We start from the raw sequence: 23,250 nt of genomic DNA on the forward strand, positions 1-23,250 counted from the left end.
TTGTACTCACTCAATGCTGTATCAATTATTTTTCACCTTTGATATTATATTTAATTTAGGACTAAACCAGGTTCTTGTATAGGGCTCAATGTGACGGCAGATAACACAGGGGTTATGTAATATTGTTGTTAAATCAGAAAACTTTTTTCAGTCTCTTAAATGCTACATACAGATTGTTTATTGATGTCTCTCTCTCATTAACAAGCTCTTCTTCACCTGATGTTTTGCAGATGTAACAGTGCACTGCGCGGAGGGGGGGAGCTGCATTTTACCATGCAGCATCCCGCCTGGCACTGATCCAGACATCCACTGGAATAAAATTGAAGGACACCAGAATGATGTGGAAATTAATCTACACCTACTACAACAACGCAGACCATCTTGAACACCAAGACAAGCGCTTCAAAAAGAGACAAAAACTGTTCCCACATCAGATCTTCAAAGGAAACGCTTCACTTGAGCCGAGAAGTGTTAACACTTCAAGACCAGGGCATATACACATGCAAAACCAGGAAACGGTCGTGCATCAGCCTACAGGTGATCGGTAGGAGATATTTTTCAATAATACAAAAAAAGAACTGGTTTGTGCGTAGTTACCTTACCTGAGCCTGTAAAGCAGGTTGATATATTTTTCAATTAAAAAAAAATCTTGCTCTGTCATTGCTAACAGGACAGACGCTGTTCTAACTGCTCCTGTGCTGAGCAGCCAAATCACAACAGACTATCAGTGTTTTTCCAACATTTTATTTTAAAATTCCCATAGCACACCACCACCACCAATAATTGTTTAACACAAAAAAAGAAAACAAACAGGTTAATTGGTGAATTATTTTTGTTAAGCCTCTCATGGTCTTAACATAAAAATAGATAAATATGTTCCACACAAACAAAACCATCCCCAACATATGAATTCTACCATAAATATTGTAAATAACCAGACACATCTAACCATCTTTAAATTAGATGTATTGTTTAGCAGACTAGTGTATGAGTTTAAAGGTACATTGTGTAAGTTCTCCTTTTATCTATTCACGAAAATCGATTACAGTATTTCGTTCAAAAGTACGTTTTTCATTCATCAATAATTACCCCCATCAATAAACTGAAGTGTTCCGGTAAGCTCTGAGTTTGCCGTTCATATCATTCATATATACATCGAGTGGGCAAGCTCGGTGGTAGCTGCCATGTTGTGTCACCATGTTTTTACGTTCAGTGGCAGCGTGACGGTAGGAAACCACAGAAACTCACCGGAGACACCGGAGCTGTCGGCTCAGGTCGAGGTGGCGTCTGTGAAAAGTCACCACGGTGCCGCACGTTAATGCTGCATTCAGGTGCAGTCGGAAAAACGGCCGTCAGTAGGCTAACAAACTAGATGTCATTTTAGTCACAGAAGTCCAGAGAAAGCCGGTAAAACGTGGGTCAGGTAAACAATATGACATCGCCATGACAACATATTGTCACGTCTATTGTTTTGCCTCGTGCTGACGGGCCACTTGTTTACATAAAGACTTGTTTAAGCCGTTACCTGCAGCGGCTGTTGTCCGTCTGCCATCTAACCGATTTCACATGAATGCAGCATGAAAAATACGACCGAGTTGCTTGCGATCTACAACCGCACCGCTAGATGGGAGTAATTCTTACACAATATACCTTTGATATGAACAAGTTTCATTAGTTTGGAGCAAAACATCTGAATAACTGAAAGAAATTCCGAAATGTCTTCAAATCAGCAAAAACTATGACGCCATGCACAGTAGGAATGACATTTATTTTTTGCTGACTGTTAACCGACGCTCATTAACCGTTTATTAAACGTTAATAACAATGCATGTTAGTGTTTAGGTTCCGTAACATATTTTTTAATGTTTCCAATCTTTAACCTACTGTGGAATCAAGAGATTCACAATGTGACCACAGATACAACTAAAAGAATCCAGTACAGAGCACTTACTTTGAATCATAAAATATAATTGAATATAAAATCTTTAGAGTTTGCAAAAGATTTTGAGCATCACATGCTGGTGTGTCTCTTGAGGCGGCGGTGTGTGATTGAGCCCCTGAGCAGACCTGGATACAGGTGCACAGGTGTGTTTGTTTCTTTGTAGTCCGTCACCACAGCAGGTTTGAGAGGAGCTGCTGGTACAGGCAGGGTCAGAGCACTGGCAGTGGTGTGTTGACAGCTGCACTGAGACTCTGACCCTAAACTCCCAGACACAGAGAAAGGCTCAGTGGTTTGATTGGAGTATGCATAGAGATTCTGCCTGAAGACACTTTTGGTGTTTTTCTCCTTCTTAAAGAGGATTGTGTGGCACTTTGGAAAGAAATGGCAGCAGAGGATGCTGTAATTGGAGATGAGAATGACAATCATTTCCACTGCTGACAGGTATTTTCCTTTGGTGGTCACCTGGATAATGATAAAGAGCATCCAGGAGATGACGTTGAGCAGCATGCTGAAGGTGATGGACTTTGCATCGTTATACTCCTGTGGAAGTCTACGTCCTTTGAAGGCGCAGACTAAACATACAAAAGCCAAGACAGCTATATAACCTAGCATCACCCAGAAGGCCACATGTGAGCCCTCATTACATCGCTCAAGCAGAATTGTATCTAGTCCTTCAACATCCTTTTCAGGGCCTCTGAGGAGCAGCCAGCAGGTACAGATGATGACCTGCATGGCCACGACAACACCGATGATGATATACGGCTGGTAGAGCCTCCTCAGAACATCCTGCAGCCCAGGGTTGAACTGGAAGGCCAGCAGGATCTTCAGGCTCTTGACCAGGATGCAGGAGACACACAGAGTGAAGCTGATACCAAACAGCACCTGTCGACTCTTGCACTGGATAGAGTTGGGCTGACCCACAAACAGAATGGCACTGATGTAGCTGACGAGCAAAGAGAAGAGAATGACCTGGCACAGAGGCCCCCCAGCAGCCTTCACTACCGGAGTGTCAGCCTGGTGAAAGAATAGAGCTGATACCATGAGAACCAGGATGATGCCCAGGGCAGTGGAGGTCACGGGCGCTATGGCGAAGCTGTCGTCCCAGGAGAAATAATCCACAGTTTTCTGTCTGCAGTTGGGACTGCCTGCTGCAGACCACTCTTCCTTGCCACACTTCTTACACTTGTCCATGTCTGCAAAGGAGGACAGAGCACAGGTGCACATAAACACACTTACTACACAGAGCTCTAAGCCTGACCCGGTACTCATCCACCTAGTTGTGCTTTTGATAGCAAATGTTTGTGCTACACCTATTTCTGTTTGTGCAAATTGTCTACTTGCAGTTAAGGTTAGGAAACTTGACAGTATAGTTGTTAGTCTGGACGCCGAGAAGGCTTTCGATTGAGTCGAATGGCCATATCTCTTTTCTAATCTGGAGATAGGCCTAGGTGAACCATTTCTTAGCTGGGTGAAGCTATCATACGACAACCCATTGTCAACTGTATCTACCAATGGCAACAGATCGCTCTATTTCAGGCTGGATCGGGGTACTAGATAGGGGTGCCCTCTGTCCCCACTACTATTCACAATTGCTATTGAGCCGTTAGCAGAGGCTATCAGGCGCGCCCCCTCTACTTCAGATATCTCAGTTGGTGGAAAAACTCAAGAAATATCTTGCTGACGATGTTCTCCTGTTTCTTACTAAGCCAGCAGTGCTAGACCTGACTGGTTGCTTCAGGCTACAAAATTAATTTTTCAAAATCAGAAGCACTTCCTTGAGGTGGTTTCCCCCACACAAATCTCTCACCCCCTTAATCTTGCCCATTCAGATGGGCACCACAAGGCTTTAGGTATTTCGGTAACTCCATTCCTTCACCAATTATAGCTGCCAATTTTACAGCTTTACTTATATGAGGACCTTGAAAGGTGGACTTCCTTACCACCATCCATGTTACCTTTTTCATCAGAGTAGTGGTTCTTAGTGCAGTTGATGCACTTGTAACAGCAGTCTTGTTGACCCCCAGTGCTCTTCTTTATGGTTCCAGGCATACAGGTGTTGAAGCATCTGGATGTGGTGTTCTGAGGAAAACACAGAGACGTAGGCTGTCGTCAGAGGGTCTTTTTTTTCAGGAAGATCCAAAGAACTGGGCTGAAGTGTCTGAATTGCAACGTGATGGTGTTTCCTGTCTTACCTCCAGTAGCAGAGGAAACAGTGCACCTTGCTTCACAGAGGAAATTACGTCTCATAATTTATCACTGCAGCAGCATTTAAAGCAAAGTCCTGTCATAGTTTGAGAGCAGCTGTTTGATGTTTGGGACCTGATCCGGAAACTGATGGAAATCTTTATCTGTTCTTTCATATCTACTTGGGAGTCGCCATGAAGAACAACCAGACTGAATTTCTTATTAATAATATTATTATCATATACAGCCTACACGTAAATGCCTTTTACACTAAATCCTAAAGCATTAAAAGTGAACAGCTATTTAAAAAATGTAAAATGTAAAATGCACAAATGAACATATGAATGGATGTATTATACTCACTTGCTCAATTCTGTTAGCATTACTCGACTCGACTTGACTCTGTTTTTTATTTTATTTCACATTAGTACTTTGTACTTGATGCTTTATTTGGTGTCGCCTCTGGCAAGGAACCACTGATCTGTACTGCAACTGTCATACGAGTAGCAAGCACACCGTCATCTCAGTGTCCTCCAGTTGCGTATAAAAGGACATTGCGGCAATTTCGCACAGCCGAGCTGTGATGGCCCCACCCACGTTGAGGGGGCACTATGAAGTACTCAATTGTAATGGAAAATTACCATAACAGAGTAGGGTCGAGTCGAGTACAGCCGAGTAGTGCTATAAGTGTGTAGTGGAGAAGGGCCATAAAACTATAAAAGAACAACACACCTTCAGCTCCATGAACTCCTGGGTTCTGATGGCCCACCTCTTCCAAGTGAAATTCTTTGCAAATATGTCATATTCAGCCAGCATGTAATGGATGATTTTTCCTTTTTTTCGTGGCATCCCTAGGGTCACGACGTAGTTCCGGTACAGGTCTCCCTCCTTGGTGAAGCTGTAGGTCTTTCCTCCATGTTTAAACTTCTGCTTCTTCAGTATTTCCAGCAACTATGGAACATTATTTTCAGGTGTTAGTATCATGATCAGCCCACTTCCATGGACGAGTCAACCAAACCACTATATCTCAACTTGACAAGGACAAACAGCCTCTAGCAGAGACTCTCTGCCAATATGATGTATGAGGGTTAGGGTTAGGGAGAAACATGCTGCCAATTGTCCGTCATAAACCCTGTTTTTATGGTATGTAAACCAAGTGTCATATGCAGTGTAAAAATGAGCTACAGCTAGAATAATTAGCTCCTGTAACCTGAATCCAGACTTACTGTACTGCTAATCTAGCCCATAAACTTTACCCATGTTAATCCCAAAAACATAACAGACGCACGCACGCGCACACGCACGCACGCACGCACGCACGCACACACACACACACGTCTAAGTCTTGTGTAAGTAAGTACCTCATGTGGCTGCACTTTGCCTGGTGTTTTACAGTCTCTTCTCCAGCACAGTGAAGATACAGCATGAGCAATGGCGCTCACAGCCATCTCCACACCAATGCCAACACGACTCCTACGTTTTAAGATCTTTACAGCCTGAGAGAGCACCTTGGCATCAGTACGGACACGATAACGGCGTCTTATCTGATTGAAGAACTTCTGCAGAAAACCATTATTTATTGAGTCTAGACGCTTAGTTTTCTCCAGCCTGTGTAGGTACCCATCGAAGGATCTTTGGTTTCCATGTTGGAATGTGAAGCCCACAATATGTCCGATTTCCTTTAGACTTAATTTTCCTTCCACAGTGGGGGACCAGATGCGACTGGCCAACCAGACCCGTCTCATTGATTCTGAGCTATTTAGATTTCTTAGTGTCCAGTTCTTCATCTCTTGTAAAAGAGACTCCATGATAGTGCCACCAGCAAATGAGACGATGACTTTCACATTGTTGTGGTTGCAGATGGTTTTGGCAGCACTCATTATTTTATTGTTAAAATCCAGACTGTCACTGGAAGCAGGGAGAAGTATTTGAAAGGCTACACAGATGTTCTTTGTAAGGTAATTGGGCACAAAAAAATCAAGAGGTGCGCGACCATACTCATCAACTGTGGTTACAACACCCACAGAGCTCCATTTACGTTTTTGGATAAAACGGACCATGGCAGCTGTTTTGTGCTTATCACTAGGAACAGTCCTCAGGAAGGCAGGGAATTGGTCCTTATCACTCAGTCTCTCTGCAGTTGATGAAGGACTTATCTGGAGAACAATGGAAAATGAACGGAAAAGCAGGTTACATCTAAAACTAGAGACATGGTCATCTAGAAGTTGGGGTGCATGAAAAGCAGGTGATTATTCAGAGAATGAACTGGCATTGGATCAACTATAAATGATCCCATCTCATTTCTTCTGAGCTCTTAAATAAATGTATTTTTTGTTCCAGGGTTTGTTCCTGTTCCACTTCTAACATGGCAGAAGGTATGAATGATTTGACTTTTGTCACATCATGAAGGCAAAGCCTGTCCCGATGGCACAATTCCCCCGAATAACGATAATGATTGTTTTATTTTTGGGTTATGGTTAGGGTTGTGTTATCAAATGGCCAAATTGAACACCCAGGTACCACAGTGACCCCTAGTAGTGCACATTTGAGCTTGGATTATATTGAAGATTCAGTTGTTAGTGTCCCTGTTTATCTGTGATTCATCACCCTGAAAACTGTCACACTGAGTCAGCAGCTTGGTCTCTTACCTGAGGAATGGAGTTGAAAGTCAGTTGCCTGGCAATGGCCATGGAGACCTCCGAGTTGGGCGGACCTACAACAGCCATGATTGGCTGTCTCCTTCCTGCATGGCAGTCGTGCTGTTGCACCAAGTCTGCAGTGAGTCTCAGAGCTGTGCTCACATCACGGCAGTAGTCCAGGACCCGGTATCCCAGAGTAATGTTCACTCGTCTCAGCAGTGGGGATTTATTACTCCATTCTATGGCGTTGATCAACATCAGAACACGGATCAGGGTTCTCCTACGGAACCTGAATGAACAGGAAAAACAATACTGAACTGTACCGAACCCGGAGGAAACTACAGTGATCTGCGTGAGAAGCATTGTGGATCATGTCAAATACAAATGAATATCATGCTCTGGATATTGACAGGATACATACTGCAGAACTCATAATCATTCTACATCAGACGACATCCACATAAAGCAATGAATAAGGGGATATGAACAACTGGAACTGAAAACATTTTAATACACTGAACTTAGAACAAGACCCTGACAATCATTGCTTCTCCACCACTAATCACAACTATGCCGACAGTCAGTTCAGACAAAACATTAAAGCTGCAGGGTAAATTTGGAATTATTCACTTTAATGGTAGAAGTCGTATGGAAATTTTGACAATATTAGGAACTATTTATGCAAATTCTCACAGTCATTCAATTTTATAGCAATATCTGAAATATGGTTCAACACTGATAAAAGGATTGAATTCGAATTGGATGGGTATGAGCTGAGATATAATGACAAGAAACAAAGGTGGTGGAGGAGTTGCTTTATTCGTTTGTAAATCTTTAGATTTTAAAATATTTGCTGGGCTGAGGGCTTGTTAAGCTTTATAGAGAGGCTATAGTCCTCGCCGCAGCTGGCCCCGTATCAAATCCGAACTCTGGCGGCCTTTGCTGCATGTCATTCCCCGTCTCTCTGCCTACTATTTCTTGTCTGTCTCAACTGTAGTATCCATTAAAGGAAAAAATACCCCAAAATGTACTTGATGGGCTGACAATTGTGGTTGATAACCAGTGTTGTGCTAGTTACTGGAAAATAGTAACTAGTTACAGTTACTAGTTACTTCATTAAAAAAGTAACTCAGTTAGTAACTCAGTTACTTCAACCAAAAAGTAATGCGTTACTGAGAAAGTAACTTTTTCGTTACTTTAAAACGTTTTTTTCCCCAATGCTCCCATTAAATAAAGGTTGATTGAATTCCCCTCCTCTAACCTCATTTCAGTTCTGTACTGATGCTGATGAAAAAACGGTTTTTATCTTTAAAATGTTACCATCATCATCATCATCATGCTGCATGATGTCAGCATGTAGCCTACAGCAGCATGACAGAACTGCAAACATCTTGAGGATACTACTTTGACCGAGTTACGTTCAAGAACCTGATTTAATGACGTTAAGTACTAAATTCACTCCAGCAGTAATTTTTTTTTATCGATCGATCAGCTTTGTTTACCCAGAGCGATCAGCTGTGTTTACCGTTTCAGGCGTCCGTCTGTCGGACTCCAACACCGCTGCTGCTCGGTGGAGTGGGTGCTTAGTGTCTCGCTGTGACTCGAGCTGTGTCCCAGTTGAGGGGCTGCAGCCTGAACTGACACACAGCTTCGGTCTCGGATGCTGCGTTAGCAAACGTTACCTTAGCTCGCCGTCATGCCCTGCCCTGACCGGTCCAGTCCTCTTCATGGAGCGTGTTAGATTACGTGTGGGACGCTAGAGGGCGGCCACCAAGCGCTTTGTTTTTCACAGTGTCACAGTGTGCTCTGTCTTTCTTTCAATTCAATGAAACTTTATTGATCGCTGAAATGTTATAGCAAGTGTGTGCCGCTGTAAAACCTCACGAAAAGGAACGGAGTAACGCAGCGTCTGGTAACGGGAACGGAGTTACTGATTTAAAAAAACAACGCGTTACGTTATTAGTTACTGAAAAAAGTAACGGCGTTACGTAACGGCGTTACTAATAACGCGTTACTACCCAACACTGTTGATAACTTACTGGAATGTCTAACAATTGAAATCCATAAAGACAAAATCTGTTAGCTATAGAGTACCAGGAACAAACATTGAAACTCTCAACAAATGGATGGAAAGTACTATGTTCTCAAAAATAAGTAACAAAACATTTTTCATTTCTGGGGATTTCAATAATGATTTATTGAACCCTAATAAACACACCACTACAGACAAAATTAATCAATAATGTGTAGTATGTGACTATTTCCGAGAATCACAACCCTGCATAATTACGGCCCATAGTACCTCTCTCATATTGTAATATACAGTATTCTCTAATGGCATTGATAACAACGCACACAATGCAGTGTGTTGCCAGTGTTCACAATTCACGCACGAACTCACTGTTTTTACAGTCCAAATTAATTAAATGTATTGTGTACATATGTTTACACAGCCTAATTGAGATGAAGCACATTATTGTATACAGTAATGTATTAGCCTAATTTATGGAGAAGAGGTATATTTTATACATTTGTGTTACGTACTTGCATATTTGAAATAAACACACACTTGACTTCACTATCTGAAGCCCCTTCAAACTTGTTTAAACTGAATTTGAATGGTTTCTGGTCTGAGCTATTTTATTGTTGTATTATTTATCAGTTTATTCATAAATTCCCTATTTAATGTCTCATCCCCTACATCCTGTCCTGATTATGTCAGATTTTAGATTTATCAGCAATATTAATGTAGCAGCCATTTTTTTAAGTTGAATGCAAGGCTTTTGGAGTCTACTTTGAATTGCTTTTTATCATGTGATTAAATTAAATTTAATTTAAACGGTCTCACCGGTAACACTTCCTCGGCCAAGGTGAGCATGGTTTGTTGTAATTCTTTACTACACGTCCATGAAGTGGGTACAGTATTCCGATCATGATATCTCCTGGAGCTTCAGCTGTTGGCTGTCTGGTGTGTTTTCCAGCAGTGTGTCCAGTCTCCAGGATGATGAGGAGGAGAAGGACGAGGTGAGAAGAGATGATAAGACCAGTCGAGGCCATCGTCCTGTCCTCTGCGATGTCTCTCAGCTCCCTGTCGCTCTGATCCACTGATCCTCCTCTTTTTAAGCATCTTCACAGCAAAAAAAATCCCTTGTGCCTCCTCCTTGATGCTGCACTGTTCACACGTTCTACCCTGCAGCCCTGCCCACCGTTTCGTGACTGATAACAGGTGAGTTACTGTTCAGCAGAAGCATCTGTCATCACATCTGTTGTTGTTTTGCATCTTTTTGAGCTGTCAGCTATGCACAGATACCCAAACTCACGAATAGCCTACACAAACGGTCACTCTTTTTTGAACATCAACAGACTCTCTGTAAGGTTGTTTGACATTTGTATTCACAAGGAAGTTAGTAGCTGTTGATGCAAATAGCAAAATTTTTTCCATATTAAATAATGTGTAAATGGAAACAGATGTCTATAACCACACACTGATGCATTGATCACACATTACTGTTTGGTACTAAAAACCAATTGGTAATGGGAACAATTGTTATCAGATGGTGGACATCCTGTTGATGGGTCTCTGGCCCAGTCATGAAGTAGATGACTAGGCCAGAGACCCTGACCTCGGCCTCATCACTAATATTTTCAATACCCCAATAGCAAAACCAGGCACCTGAGAGTTGGAATTCATCACATCTGTTGCTGTTTTGCATCTTTTTGAGCTGTCAGTTACGATCTGATGCACAGATACCCAAACTCATGAAGATGTCACTCTTTTTTGAACAACAGACTCTCTGTAATGTTGTCTGACATTTGTATTCACAAGGAAGTTAGTAGCTGTTGATACATTACAAATAGCAACATTTTTTCCATATTGAATTATGTGGAATTCAATGCAGTAGAGTTTTATTCACTTTACAGTCAACAAAACCGGAGTTGTGCCCAAACAAGAGTAGGGGCCCCACTCATACAACGGGACACGACTGAAGGAATTCCTCTATACCATACTGACTTAGGTGAAGTCTCTCCGCCTCCTTTCCATTATTTCAACCTCAATCAATCATATTACTGGGCTGATGTTGCACTTTTAATGCCAGTATCACCATCCTCTCAGACTTGCTCCTCAGAGGCTCTCTCTCTTCTGATCATAGATCCTCTGACCTACACACTCCTTTCACTACACTACTACGCCACAGTAGGGATGCAATGTCCAAGTTTGAAACTGTTTAAAAATAAATAAAAAGATTTAGTAGTAAATTTAGAAGTAAATGTTGGTAGTTACCATTAGGTATACGGTATCATTTTGTGTACATTTGTCTACATAGGCTAATTGAGAGGAAGCAGATTATGACCTGACTATGTCGATGCCTCCTAATTACTACACCACAGTAGGGGCCTGCTGGTACTGCCTGCTCCCCTCGATGGCCAGGGGGCTCGGTACTCTTCCCTGTTTCAATTTATAGAACTTGATTGGATTATAAGACCTAAAAAGGTGCAGAGGTGTGTCGTTTAGCTCAGTTGGTAGAGCAGGCTCCCCATATACAGAGGCTGTAGTCCTCCCTGCAGCTTTCCCCGCAGGTTTTTAGAGGTTTACCGCCGGCTGGATAAATAAATGTTGGTCTTATATTGATTAGTTGTTGTTTGTTTGTTTATTTGTTTAGTTTGTTTGAATGAAAAGTGAAGCTTCATGTGTGACCTGGACAGAAGAGCAGCGCTGCCTCGGGGCTCTGTGTGTACACAAATCACCATCTATAGATCAATAAATAGATGTTTTACAATGAACTGATCAGTCTACATTGAATTTAACTTACATCGAAATTCGGTGCGATATGCTTGTTATTTTGTGCACGTATATTGTATATGTTGGTGCATGTGCAGAAGCAGTCCGGAGTGGTCTTAATACTCAGCCTGCACATGCCACACATGCAGGCCTGGGTTTTGTATAACATCAATCATGGCTGAAGGTGACTGATTATTCATATCAATCATTATCTGTTTTATTCAAGGTAGTGTAACTGTAACTGTGCTGAGTGCCAAGTAAGTTTCAAGTCTTAAACTTTAAGTCTCAAGCAAGTGCCAAGTCATTTTTTTCTTGGGGAAGTCAAGTCACCTTATTATAGAGTAGCCTATAGCCTAGTAAGCCTACCTAGAGTATAATGATATCATTGGCCAATGTATCTAACCCATTTAAAAAGTGTGACAATGAATTGACCATATTTACAGCATAACTTGGATTTACTCCATTTTAAGATCATATTTTCTTCATTTGCTCCGTTCTCAAACCATTTCTTCATTTACTCAATATACACACACACACACACACACACACACACACACACACACACACACACACACACACACACACACACACACACACACACACACACAGGAGCAACAGGATAACAGGAAATGCTTTGTCTCTGTTTGATCAAAAGCACAGAGCAGGTGAGATTCAGTGCATTTTACACTCTTTTCTCGCAGCCGTGGAAGAGAGAACACATTTTGCTGTTCTGGCAGGTTTGGGCTACCAGCCAAAAGTTTGTACAAAGTTTGGTTTATCATTTATATTATATGTGAATAGCAGTAAATTATAGGCTGCCACCTCTGCTTCCTAGTTTCTGTATCCTCCATCTGATGACCCTCTCTCCTCCCTTCACTCAAGCGCTGGTGAATATCAGTAATCGGTTTTGAACTGCCATCTAGTGACCAATGTTTGTTAGTGTAGCAAAGGTAGGAAAAGGAAGTGACTTACTTTTCATATTCAGGATATATATTTTAGGATGTTGTGCATCCCTACAGTACAAACAAACAGAATGAGTGTTAACAACTGCTTTGATAATAACGTGGTCTTGTGGCACAACTTAAGTTGTTGAGGTTTGGGAAGTTTTGCGATTAGGCCATATTGCATCTTGGGAAGAATCCTGCATCTTCCTCTTTGAAAGTAAAGCTTGACCTAACCATAAACAACTTTACCTCAGGAACTTACTTAATGTAGCCTGTAACGCCGCATTATGTAATAATGACGCATTATGTAATAATGTAATAAATCTTCACGTCATTATGTAATAACGCCGCATTTTGTAATAATCTGCCGCATTTTGTAATAAAAATCTTGAACGCAATATGTAATAAACTTTGCCGCATTTTGTAATAAGTTGTTACATTTTACATCACTTATTACATATTGCGGGTGTTACACTTTTTTATGAAAAAAATGTAATAATTTGGTGCATTATGTAATAAACCACCAAAATGGATGTCTTAATTAGAAAAAAAAGACATTAGGACCATCAGAATAACATTGACTTTAAGCATACCAGCATGCATGAATCATATGAATTAATTTCTAGTAGGACGGTCAAATCTAACTATCTATCTATCTATCCCACTGACCAGCACCCAGGGTGCTCAACCTGGGTGCTCCCTGAGGGGCACGCCACCAGATGCGCTTTTCTCCGTGCCGCTCGGCAGGCGCCTCGGCCCCTCAGATGTGTGTGTGTGTGGGTATGTGTATCATGTGTAGCCCGTATGTGTCGCCTGTGTGAATGTGTGTGTTAAATCTCGCTCGCGCTCTGTTAAGATGAATAAACAAATCGTTGCAGAGCACGAGCCTGGCACAGAGGTGCGCGCTCTGGCGCATCTGTTAAAGGAAACTGGCTCCGCTCCGCGGCTATTTCGCGTCCGACGTCTTATGTTAAGCACATGTTTTTATTGATATTGTAGCGTCCGACCCAACGTAACTATACAACAGCATAACACAAACTTTATCAGACAGCTCTCACTTCTTCCTCTGCTCCACCTCACTCACTCACTCACCTACACATGCACACATGAGGACCCCCAAACTGGGATCATCCCTATGTTCCCCGGGTCCTATGTTCCCCGCTTTGTATGGAACCGGGGAACATAGGACCCTTCTTTTATAAAAAGGTCCTATGTTCCCCGCTGTTCACCCAAAAGGTCCTATGTTCCCCGCTTTGTATGGAACCGGGGAACATAGGACCCTTTTTTTTAAAAAAAGGTCCTATGTTCCCCACTGTTCACCCAAAGACCCGCGAAACATAGGACCCTTTTTTAAATAAAGGGTCCTATGTTCCCCACCGTTGCCGGTTGACGGACGCGGAGAATCTCTCTCTCTGTCTCTCTCTCTCTCTCTCTCTCTCTCTCTCTCTCTCTCTCTCTCTCTCTCATACTTTTTACTGGACTCAATCGGTCAGCATCTCTGTTAAAATGAATAAACACAAATCGCCGCAGAGCGCGAGCCTGGCACAGAGGTGCGCGCTCTGGCGCAACTGGCACAATCGGCACAGAAATGAAATTGGCTCCGCTCCGCAGTAGCGTCCCAACCGACGTAACTACAACATAACACAAACTTATCTGACAGCTCTCACTTCTTCTGCTCCTCCCCACTCACACACCTACAGGCACACACAGACAGACAGGACTCTGTCTTCCTCACCCTTAACCCAGCCCATTATAAAATGCGTTATATTATTATTTTATTATTATATTTTTCTACTTGTGGAGAAGACAGTGTTGAGTTCTCTTTCTGCCTTATGGACAGTGCCATGGATGTATTTGCCACAGAGTGAACTACTGATATCTTTTGTCTAGTGCTGAACTGTGACCAAGTCACGCTGTCCGCTGTCTCGGTGCTGAAATGAATGACAGCGCGTCACTGAGAGAGAGAGAGAGAGACGGAGATCGCGGCGGATGCATCTTTATCCACAGGATGCGCTGCGCTCTGACTCTTTCTTTTCTTTCTTCCTACCAGCTCTCCTGTTCGTCTACACATTTGTTTTTCAGTTTATGACTCCTGCCCTCCCTGCAGATTAACAGCTGATTTGAGAACCTAATGCATATGATTTACTATTGCACATTTCCTTTTGCTGCTATAATAAACATTTTCTCAGGATTTATTGTGATACAAATATGATGGAAACTGGTAACAAACGTGCAGTAAAATGACAGAAAGAAGTGGCAGGAAAGAAGTTTTGCTCAAGACAAAGTTTCTTCATCTTAAAGAATGAAAATGTCAATTTGTTAGGCTTTCAAATCACCAAATGATTTGCTTGGAATAATTTCGTTTGTTGTAATGGTTGTGAGCATAGACAACGGACATCTTGGCTGAGCCAAATGTCATTTTACGTGTAGGTGGAGCTGAACAGGCAGACGCACAGAGGCATGCGTAAAACACACATTTTAACTACTTCGTGCTGTTGCTTTTTTTGTTTGTTTGTTTGTTTTTTCTTTACCTTTCGTTTCCTTTGGATCTTTGTGCATATTATAAAGCTGTCCTGGTCCCTGTTTGTAAGCCTTTTTTATCCGGAGGAAATTCCCCAAAGTTGCAACAACTTGTAGTGATCCACTGGGTTTTGCCTATAGTCTGTTGGAGCTATGGGCTCGTTGATTTGCAGCTTTGCTCCCCAGGTTTTTTTCATGATCAATTATGCTTGGCGTTTGCGCACGGGGATGTGCGGACCTGTAATGAATGAATGAATGAATGTTTTGTTTTTTTGCCGTAAGTTGTGTGCGTAATGCGCACAGGTGCATTAATGGGACCGTGGCAGTCGGCGTTTGGACGGCTGGTGTGGGGGCGATTCCAAAGCATCATAGTGGATTATTTATGGTGTGTGGTTACCCTGTAAAGGCCCGTCTGGACGCAGCACGGCCGGGTCCGTCTGCAGCCAAGCGGGACGAGGGAGAGGATTGGCGTGGTCACCTCGGCGTCTCTCGTGTGGACAGACCAACAAACTCTCCCTCACTCGCCCTCACCACGCGCCAACACACACACACACACCTGCACACGGGGGGGAGACTTTGTGTTTATTTATTAAGCTTCCACTGACTGTATCACATCTGTACGCATGTCTTAAAACGTGCGTGTGTGTCAACCAGCAACAGCGGGGAACATAGGACCCTTATTTAAAAAGAAGGTCCTATGTTCCCCGGCAACAGCGGGGAACATAGGACCTTCTTATTAAATAAAGGGTCCTATGTTCCCCGGTTCCATACAAACCGGGGAACATAGGAGCTTTTTTGGAAAAAACGGGGAACATAGGACCTTTTTTAAAACAAAAGGGGGAACATAGAACCCGGGGAACATAGGTACGCTCCCCTCAAACTCACCTTTCAGTTGTGCAGTATTATTAATAATGAGTATGAATATTAAAATCTGGTGAAAATCAGAGGCAAAATCACTTCCAGCATCATCAGCCCGATGAAATCCCACAGCTCGATCCCCCCCAGCTCGCCCCAGCTGCGGCTCCGGGGGCGGTGATCCCAGCCGCCCCTGCCGCTGCTGGAGCAGAGCTGGACCCGGCCTGGAGCTCCAGTCGGACCGTGGTCCATGTCATCCCTCCACAGACGAACATGACCCGGGCGTATTATTGTCGGTGGGCAAGGGGGGAGGGAGAGACGCGGAGCGGTTACCATCCCCATGGGACCCGCTGTCGGAGGAGACCGCTCTGCTCAGCGGGGAGGAGGAGCAGCGTGTATTATTGTTAATGTTTTTTTCTAATTAAGACATCCATTTTGGTGGTTTATTACATAATGCACCAAATTATTACATTTTTTTCATAAAAAAGTGTAACACCCGCAATATGTAATAAGTGATGCAAAATGTAACAACTTATTACAAAATGCGGCGAAGTTTATTACATATTGCGTTCAAGATTTTTATTACAAAATGCGGCAGATTATTACAAAATGCGGCGTTATTACATAATGACGTGAAGATTTATTACATTATTACATAATGCGTCATTATTACATAATGCGGCGTTACATAGCCTAATCATAAAAATCCAGAATCTTGATTTAATAATTATGACATATAGACAAAATACACTCATTAAAGGGCAGGTGGCTCAACTTACCTCTGAGCATCCATATTGACAGCTAAAATTGTATTTAAAAGAAATACAATAAGAAAGAAAAGTAGCCTATAACTATATTTTTATACAGTAGCCTAAATAAATTAACTATCACCACCATATGATATAGAAATAAGAGCTATTAGGTCTGACCACAGATACAGGGGATGAAGTGTAAATTCAAATATGTGAATTCACTAACTACAATGATGTAACATTTTAAACACGTCGGCACCACAGAAGCAGTAGCCTACGTGCCAGAACATGCACAGCCCGAGAGAATAACTCGACTCACACACTCGAGACCTTTGCCAATTTCATGATCCAAACACAGTGTGTGTTGAGACACAGCAGGTTAGTGGACGAGAAGTAAGCTTAAATGTAGGGAGCAAGTCAAGAAAGGGCTTTAGGGAGAGGCTAAGGTTTGGCGGGTGCCAAGTGCACGTCCCATCCAGTCGCCAAGAGCCCTGATTGGTCCTCAGTGTCCACATGGGCTCACTCAATTGGCTGAGTCCGACTGCAAGCGGGGTATTAGATTGCGCGCGAGTAGCTATAGGTAAAAGCTCCGTGAAGACCTCCTCCCATTTGTTGTTCGAGGTCTTGGACTCCGTTGGTTGCCTACAGTATTATCCAGGTAATTTAGCTATTCTACCTCATCACATCTCATTATGTAATGACTGTCCATTACTTTTTTGTTTCAATTTAATGTATTGCGATTAGCGTCTGTTTCCTCCGGTCCAAGCTCGTTCGTCGTCGGCGGTGTCTGCCTAGTTGCAGCTTTTCGCCTGATCACACCCTTTATTTATTTTTCTTTTTACTGTGATGGAACAAGACAGTCTGTGGATTGGACAATGTGGGAGACATGAAAACAGGGGAGACAGTATACATACTGTCTCTCATACATACTCGGTGCTGCTACCGAGCTAGCCACTTAGCTAACGTGGCTCTGCACATCCGGTCAAAAATATGTTGTGTATAGTTTGTTTTAACAATGCTTGTGCCTTTATTACGTGTTTGTAGTACTGTTCGGAGTGTGTTATGACTGCCTTAAAAAAAGAGTAGTTACTGTTATGTTGTCTTTACTGTACCGGAAGATAGGTATTCATCAAGCTGTAGCAATACTACCACCACCGGAAGTGTACAGTGGGTTTCACAATAAAAGTGTCCTGACTGTTCTGCAGTAGGGTGAATATATACGCTACAGGAAGTGTTGTGTAGGCCTAAACACTGATGGTAACTTGACAGAGTGTGATAAGTCTGAGTAGAAAGTAGCATGTTGAAATATTAAATGTATCAGTTTGAGTTTTAATCTGACCAACAGTGGAATCAGATCAGAGAGACAGTGAACGCCTCACTCACCTTCTCCCGTTAGATGTAGAAAAGTCACAGTCATCTTCTTGTCAAATAGAGCTACCCTGTTGTACACTCTTGTACACTGTTTAAACATGCTAAGTAAACATTAAAATGATCTGCAGCTCTGATTTCCTTTTGTTTCTGCAGTCATCAGTCACCACACCCTGGACTGCTCTGCTGCTCTACTTCTTTTTGTATTTTTCTGTTCATTATCGTTTTGCCGTTTGTTTTCTTTACCCTTTTGAACCCCTTTTGTCCTAGTTTTTAAATAGTTTTGAATATGTTTCATATGTTTCCCTCTTCGGCTGTGTGAATTGACTTTATTTAGTTTATTATATTGTTTGTTGCATTGTTTTGTCATTTACATGTTATATATGTTGTAGCCTATATTTATTGTTTTTTTATGTTAAAACAACAGTAATAGAAATACACTACGCTCGAGCGCGGCTGAACCTGGCTTGAGCTCACAGGGGCGTGAGGCTGCTGCAGCCGCCGCTGGTGTTGACAGCTGACTGAGGGAGATGCTTTGGTTGGGCTTAGGCAATGAAGAAAGGAGTTGGTTAAGTTTAGTAAAAAGACCAGGTAGAGGCTAGACAGGCTAGAAGCATAATGAACATTATATGTCATTAATATGAAGTATATATGCTTGTTTTGCAGTTAATTATGCACATGATCCGTTTGACCCCAAAAAGGAAAGAAGGATCAATGCGCACTGGGGGTTTCCCCCAATAGCCTTTTCGGAATAGCGGGGTCTTTAGAAAAAATAGAAAACCCCGCTATTACGATGAATGGAAGTCTATTGTCAGAAAGGCGGGGCTCCGGAAAGGCGGGGTGTAACCACTTCAAGGGTTGGCGTTGTTGGAAACCTTCAATCCCCCTCTCATGTTACACATGCACTTAAAGATCCTGTAACAATAATATCATGACTAACAAACCTCTGCCAAAAAGACAGTGGGCCTGTACGGACAAGAAACTAACTGAAGTAGACTGTGGATTTCACTGTAGAGTTCAAACTAACTAAAAAAACAGGGAAACTCTTCATGTATTTGTTGCTTGTACCTAATGTTTCTCACACAGACATGATAGAAAGTCTATAACCACCACCCATGTGCTCATGTTGTCTCCATTTTGTTTTTTCTCATACAGAGCTCAATAAATTTAGCAAAAGATGAATAACCCATTTAGGGGGACTGTGATCTTTGTGCTGATCTTTATGCTGTTTCTACATTTTACAAGAGGAGAAGGTGAGTGAGGCGTTCACTGTTGGTCTGACATGAAAACAGTCACAATACAGTGTAGGTCATGTAGGCCAGTATTTCAACACGCTACTTGCTATGTTTTATTGTCACCATTAACAGTTTGTATGAATGCTGAATGTTCTGTGTTTTCTTTGTCATTTAACTTTGATATTATATTTAATTTAAGACAGAAACCAGGTTCTTGCAGGGCTGAATGTGTGGGCAGATAACACAGGGCTTATTTAGTGTTGTTGTTAAATCAGAAAACCTTTCTCAGTCTCTTAAATGCTACATACAGATGTTTATTGAATTATGTCTCTCATAAACAAGCTCTTCACCTGATGTGTGTGTTGCAGATATGAAGGTGCCCTGTGTGAAGAGGAAGGACACTTTAACATGTAACTTCTCGCCTGGCCCCGTCGAGGCAATGAGGTGTGTTAAGACAGAAGAAGACCTTACTGTCCTCGACTACTACAACAACACAGACCATCCTAAACATCAACACGGACGCTTCAGTGGCAGGTGGTCACTGTTCCTGAATGAGTCCACAGGAGACGCATCAATTCAGCTGAGAGAGATGAAGCCTTCGGACCAGGGCAGATACAAATGCTACGTTATAACTAAAGGAGGGGAAAAGTTAGTCTTCTGGTTTGAGGTGGAAGGTATGGAACATTTTCAGTAATACATTAAATCACTGGTTGTGCTTTGTTTGATTTGTTACCTGAGCCTTATATGATATTGACACCAGCACCTCAGTAAATATTGAAAGATTTTTCCACAGTTAACCATGGTGACAGTGACAATTGTTTGTTGTGATTCATCTGAACCAGTGAGGTGGAGCTGAGTCAGAGTTAATAGCAGAAAGAAACAATGCAAACATTAAACATAATGTAAAACAGATACAGTAGACCTGCTATGTCATGAAACAAATAGTCCAGAAACATTTTCTACTGTTGGAACCAGATCAACATTAAAATATTCTGTTGTTACATGTCTGTGTCTTTCAGATTCAAACAACGGTTCACACCCAGAAACAACAACAACAACAACAACAACAACAACAACAACAACAACAACCCCCAGCTCTGAATCACCCTCTGCCCTGGAAAATGACACCAACAAAACCAGTATGAGCAGGAACTGTTATTATCTATGTGACCTGCAGAAATCAACACGTCATTATTGGACCTCAAGTAACTGATTTTGATTTCTGTCTCAGGGAATTCAACTGGAGATGAAAAGAAAGCAGGTGGGATAGCCAACTGGATCTACCCAACTATAGGAGGAGTAGCAGTAGCAGGAGTAGTTGTTGGCCTGACAGTCTACTGGTGCAAGAAAAGAGGTAAGGTAACATTCTTCCTACTTTTTTTAATTTGCCTTGTTTGTTTCTATTGATGATATTTCTTCCTGGACTCAGGTCAAAGGAGAAACAACCAACCAGGCAATGAAACTGATATGTAAATCATATATGTAAGTAAATCCTCTGTCAGGCATGAATGAAATACTCACCACCAGTTCTCTACTGTTCACTTATATAACCTCCATTGAACACATTGTGATTGAATAATTCAGTTAAACCGTTCTCCTTTGTTAAAGTCTAGTTTATAACAAACTTCTGCTGTGGGTTAAAAAGAGCTGATCTCACATCACAAATGAGGATTACAATAAAGAATCTGATCAGATCAGTGAGGGAATCATGATCAGTGTGATCGTGTCTCTGCAGAAGTTGTTCTTTATGCTTAAGAAGAGTAATTAAGAAATTGTACTGATTTAATTGTATTTTTTGTTTGCAGTGAGATGCAACGTTTAAACTCTGACCTTCCCCACCCTGCTCCACTGCACCGCCCCAATGGTGTTTATTATGTCTGTGAACTGTGAAGGAGGAAACAGCTATTTTACTATTGTTAAAGGTAGAGTCTTTTATAATTATGAGTGTCTCTCACTCTCTCTCTGTTTCTCTCTCTCTCTCTCTCTCTCTCTCTCTCTCTCTCTTTCTGTGTCTCTGGGCCTGTCCCAATATGCACACTCGATGACACGCTTGGGCACTTCACTTGGCGTGTGCGCGTTCATGGCCTTAGTGTAACTGTGTCCCATTTCTCCAATTAACGACCAGAAGTGCAGCGTGCTTGATTTGCACTTTACCCCCACACTTACGGTAAGACCGCATCAGAGCGGTATGTGGCCAAGTATAAATCCCACAATGCACCAGCTGGTGAAGTCTGCCGTCACCGGAAGCCACAAGCCACGTTTGGGAAATGCCATTGAACACATTTCGATAAAATGAATTTGACTTTCTATCCAGTGTTGGGAGGGTTACTCAAGTAAAGTAATTTATTCTAAATACTTTCTGGATTACTTTTAGAATACTTCAAAATTATTTTACGCATGAACTTATAGGCTACCGTGGCTCCTTTAAACTAAAGCATTAATAAATGTGTTGGAATTTGTCAAACCACAGTTTAATTAGTTATTGATTACTCAGCCACATTTATTTTATTTTTTATCTCAATCAATCACATTGAATTAGTAGGCCTAGGCTATACAGTCCAGACTACAGCCCCTAAACCTCTCATACTTACTGAATGCAGAATACCTTCGAAACATTTTACATTCCGTTACTCCCCAACCCTGTTTCTATCTTACTTTTTCATCTGATAATATTTTGAAAGCAGTGAGTAAAACATTTTTAACTGTGTCTCTCTCTCTCTCTCTCTCTCTCTCTCTCTCTCTCTCTCTCTCTCTCTCTCTCTCTCTCTCCATCTCTGATCTATTATTTGAAATGAGAAGCAGTATCTCCAGCCTGTCGTTTGAAATAACCGACTGAAAAACAGCTGTCCATCATTTCTAAATATAATCATGCACTGAGAATCGGTACTATATAATATACGGTACCACTTCTCATCACAGCGGTGACGTTCACTTAAAGGTGATAGCTACAAGTTTCCTCCTGGCCAGTAGGTGTAGAACTCACACTGCTCTCGCTCCAACATTCCGTTTTACTGGTCGCCAGTTACACATGACATCAACATTCTAATGCTGTTGCCACAGAGATCATTCCATGCCGACGTTGCCAACGTAACCAGATGTAAATATTTATATTTCGGACCCGCCAAAATTGATTGAACAATTATTTATATACTATTTTTTTTTTAATTCAGTAAAATTAATACTTTTATTCTGCACCTCTCTAGACATTCTGTGGATGCATTATTTTTGAAAAATGAATCCTTTTGATGAAAAAGTTGTAGCTATAACCTTTAAGTCCTCGTCAAGTAATGAATTGCACATCTAAACGAGAATGAAGTATCCTCTCGTCAATACGTGAATATTTTCCGGTACCGCTTCTCATCACTTTGCACCTTGCAGAGTTTGCACTGTAGTTGAGCCCGAGAAGATGGGCCCAGTTTGAATGTTTTGTTTACAAATTGCAACAAACAAACCTCCAGACTCTACCTTTAACTGTTGTTTCTACTCTTGAAGTATTAATGAGCAAAGTTACAGAGACTGCAATATGATTAAGTGCAATACTCAGGCCTCTGAGGGGATTTTGAAGTAAACAGCCCTTGTTGCAGCTTCATGCTCCCTTTAACATGCACTTTTTTAAAAGGGGAAAACTGTTGTGTTGTTTGATAGTCATATTGATGTGTTTATTAATGAAATATATTTATATTTGTGCATGTATAAATGAATGAAATATGTATTTTTATATCTTTTTTTAGGAAATATGTATTTTTTTTATTTACTAATTAAGTATATTTATATTTTCATTGAGATACTCCCCAAAACTTGCAGTATCTGTAAAAGTTTGATTATGCCATGTTTTTCAGGGCCCGTAAAGTTTGATTTGTTCCTTTGTTGTCTTGTGTTTCCTGTTTGTCTTTTATTTTCTTTCCCTGTGTCTATTCCCCACTTCCCCTCTGGCAATAGAAGTAGGTATAGGTTTAACTCAGTACCTGAGGAGGGAAGACTATGCACATTATGTAATCTAATTGATGAACTGCATTTTGTGTTTCTTTATC

General features: G+C 41.6%; 1 protein-coding gene across 1 annotated transcript; it reads right to left on the minus strand.

Annotated features, from left to right (window-relative positions):
- Positions 1-2,011: 2,011 nt before the first annotated feature.
- Positions 2,012-8,494, minus strand: LOC310999774 (G-protein coupled receptor family C group 6 member A-like; the record flags this gene model as incomplete). Its single annotated transcript, XM_083990328.1, has 7 exons — positions 2,012-3,135; positions 3,898-4,021; positions 4,859-5,077; positions 5,488-5,685; positions 6,184-6,282; positions 6,775-7,054; positions 8,448-8,494. 7 exons carry the CDS (start codon positions 8,492-8,494, stop codon positions 2,012-2,014), a joined length of 2,091 nt encoding a protein of 696 aa, XP_083846454.1.
- Positions 8,495-23,250: the final 14,756 nt, after the last annotated feature.

The sequence above is a fragment of the Trachurus trachurus genome (genome assembly GCF_905171665.1).
Source record: "Trachurus trachurus genome assembly, chromosome: 16".
NCBI lineage: Eukaryota > Metazoa > Chordata > Actinopteri > Carangiformes > Carangidae > Trachurus > Trachurus trachurus.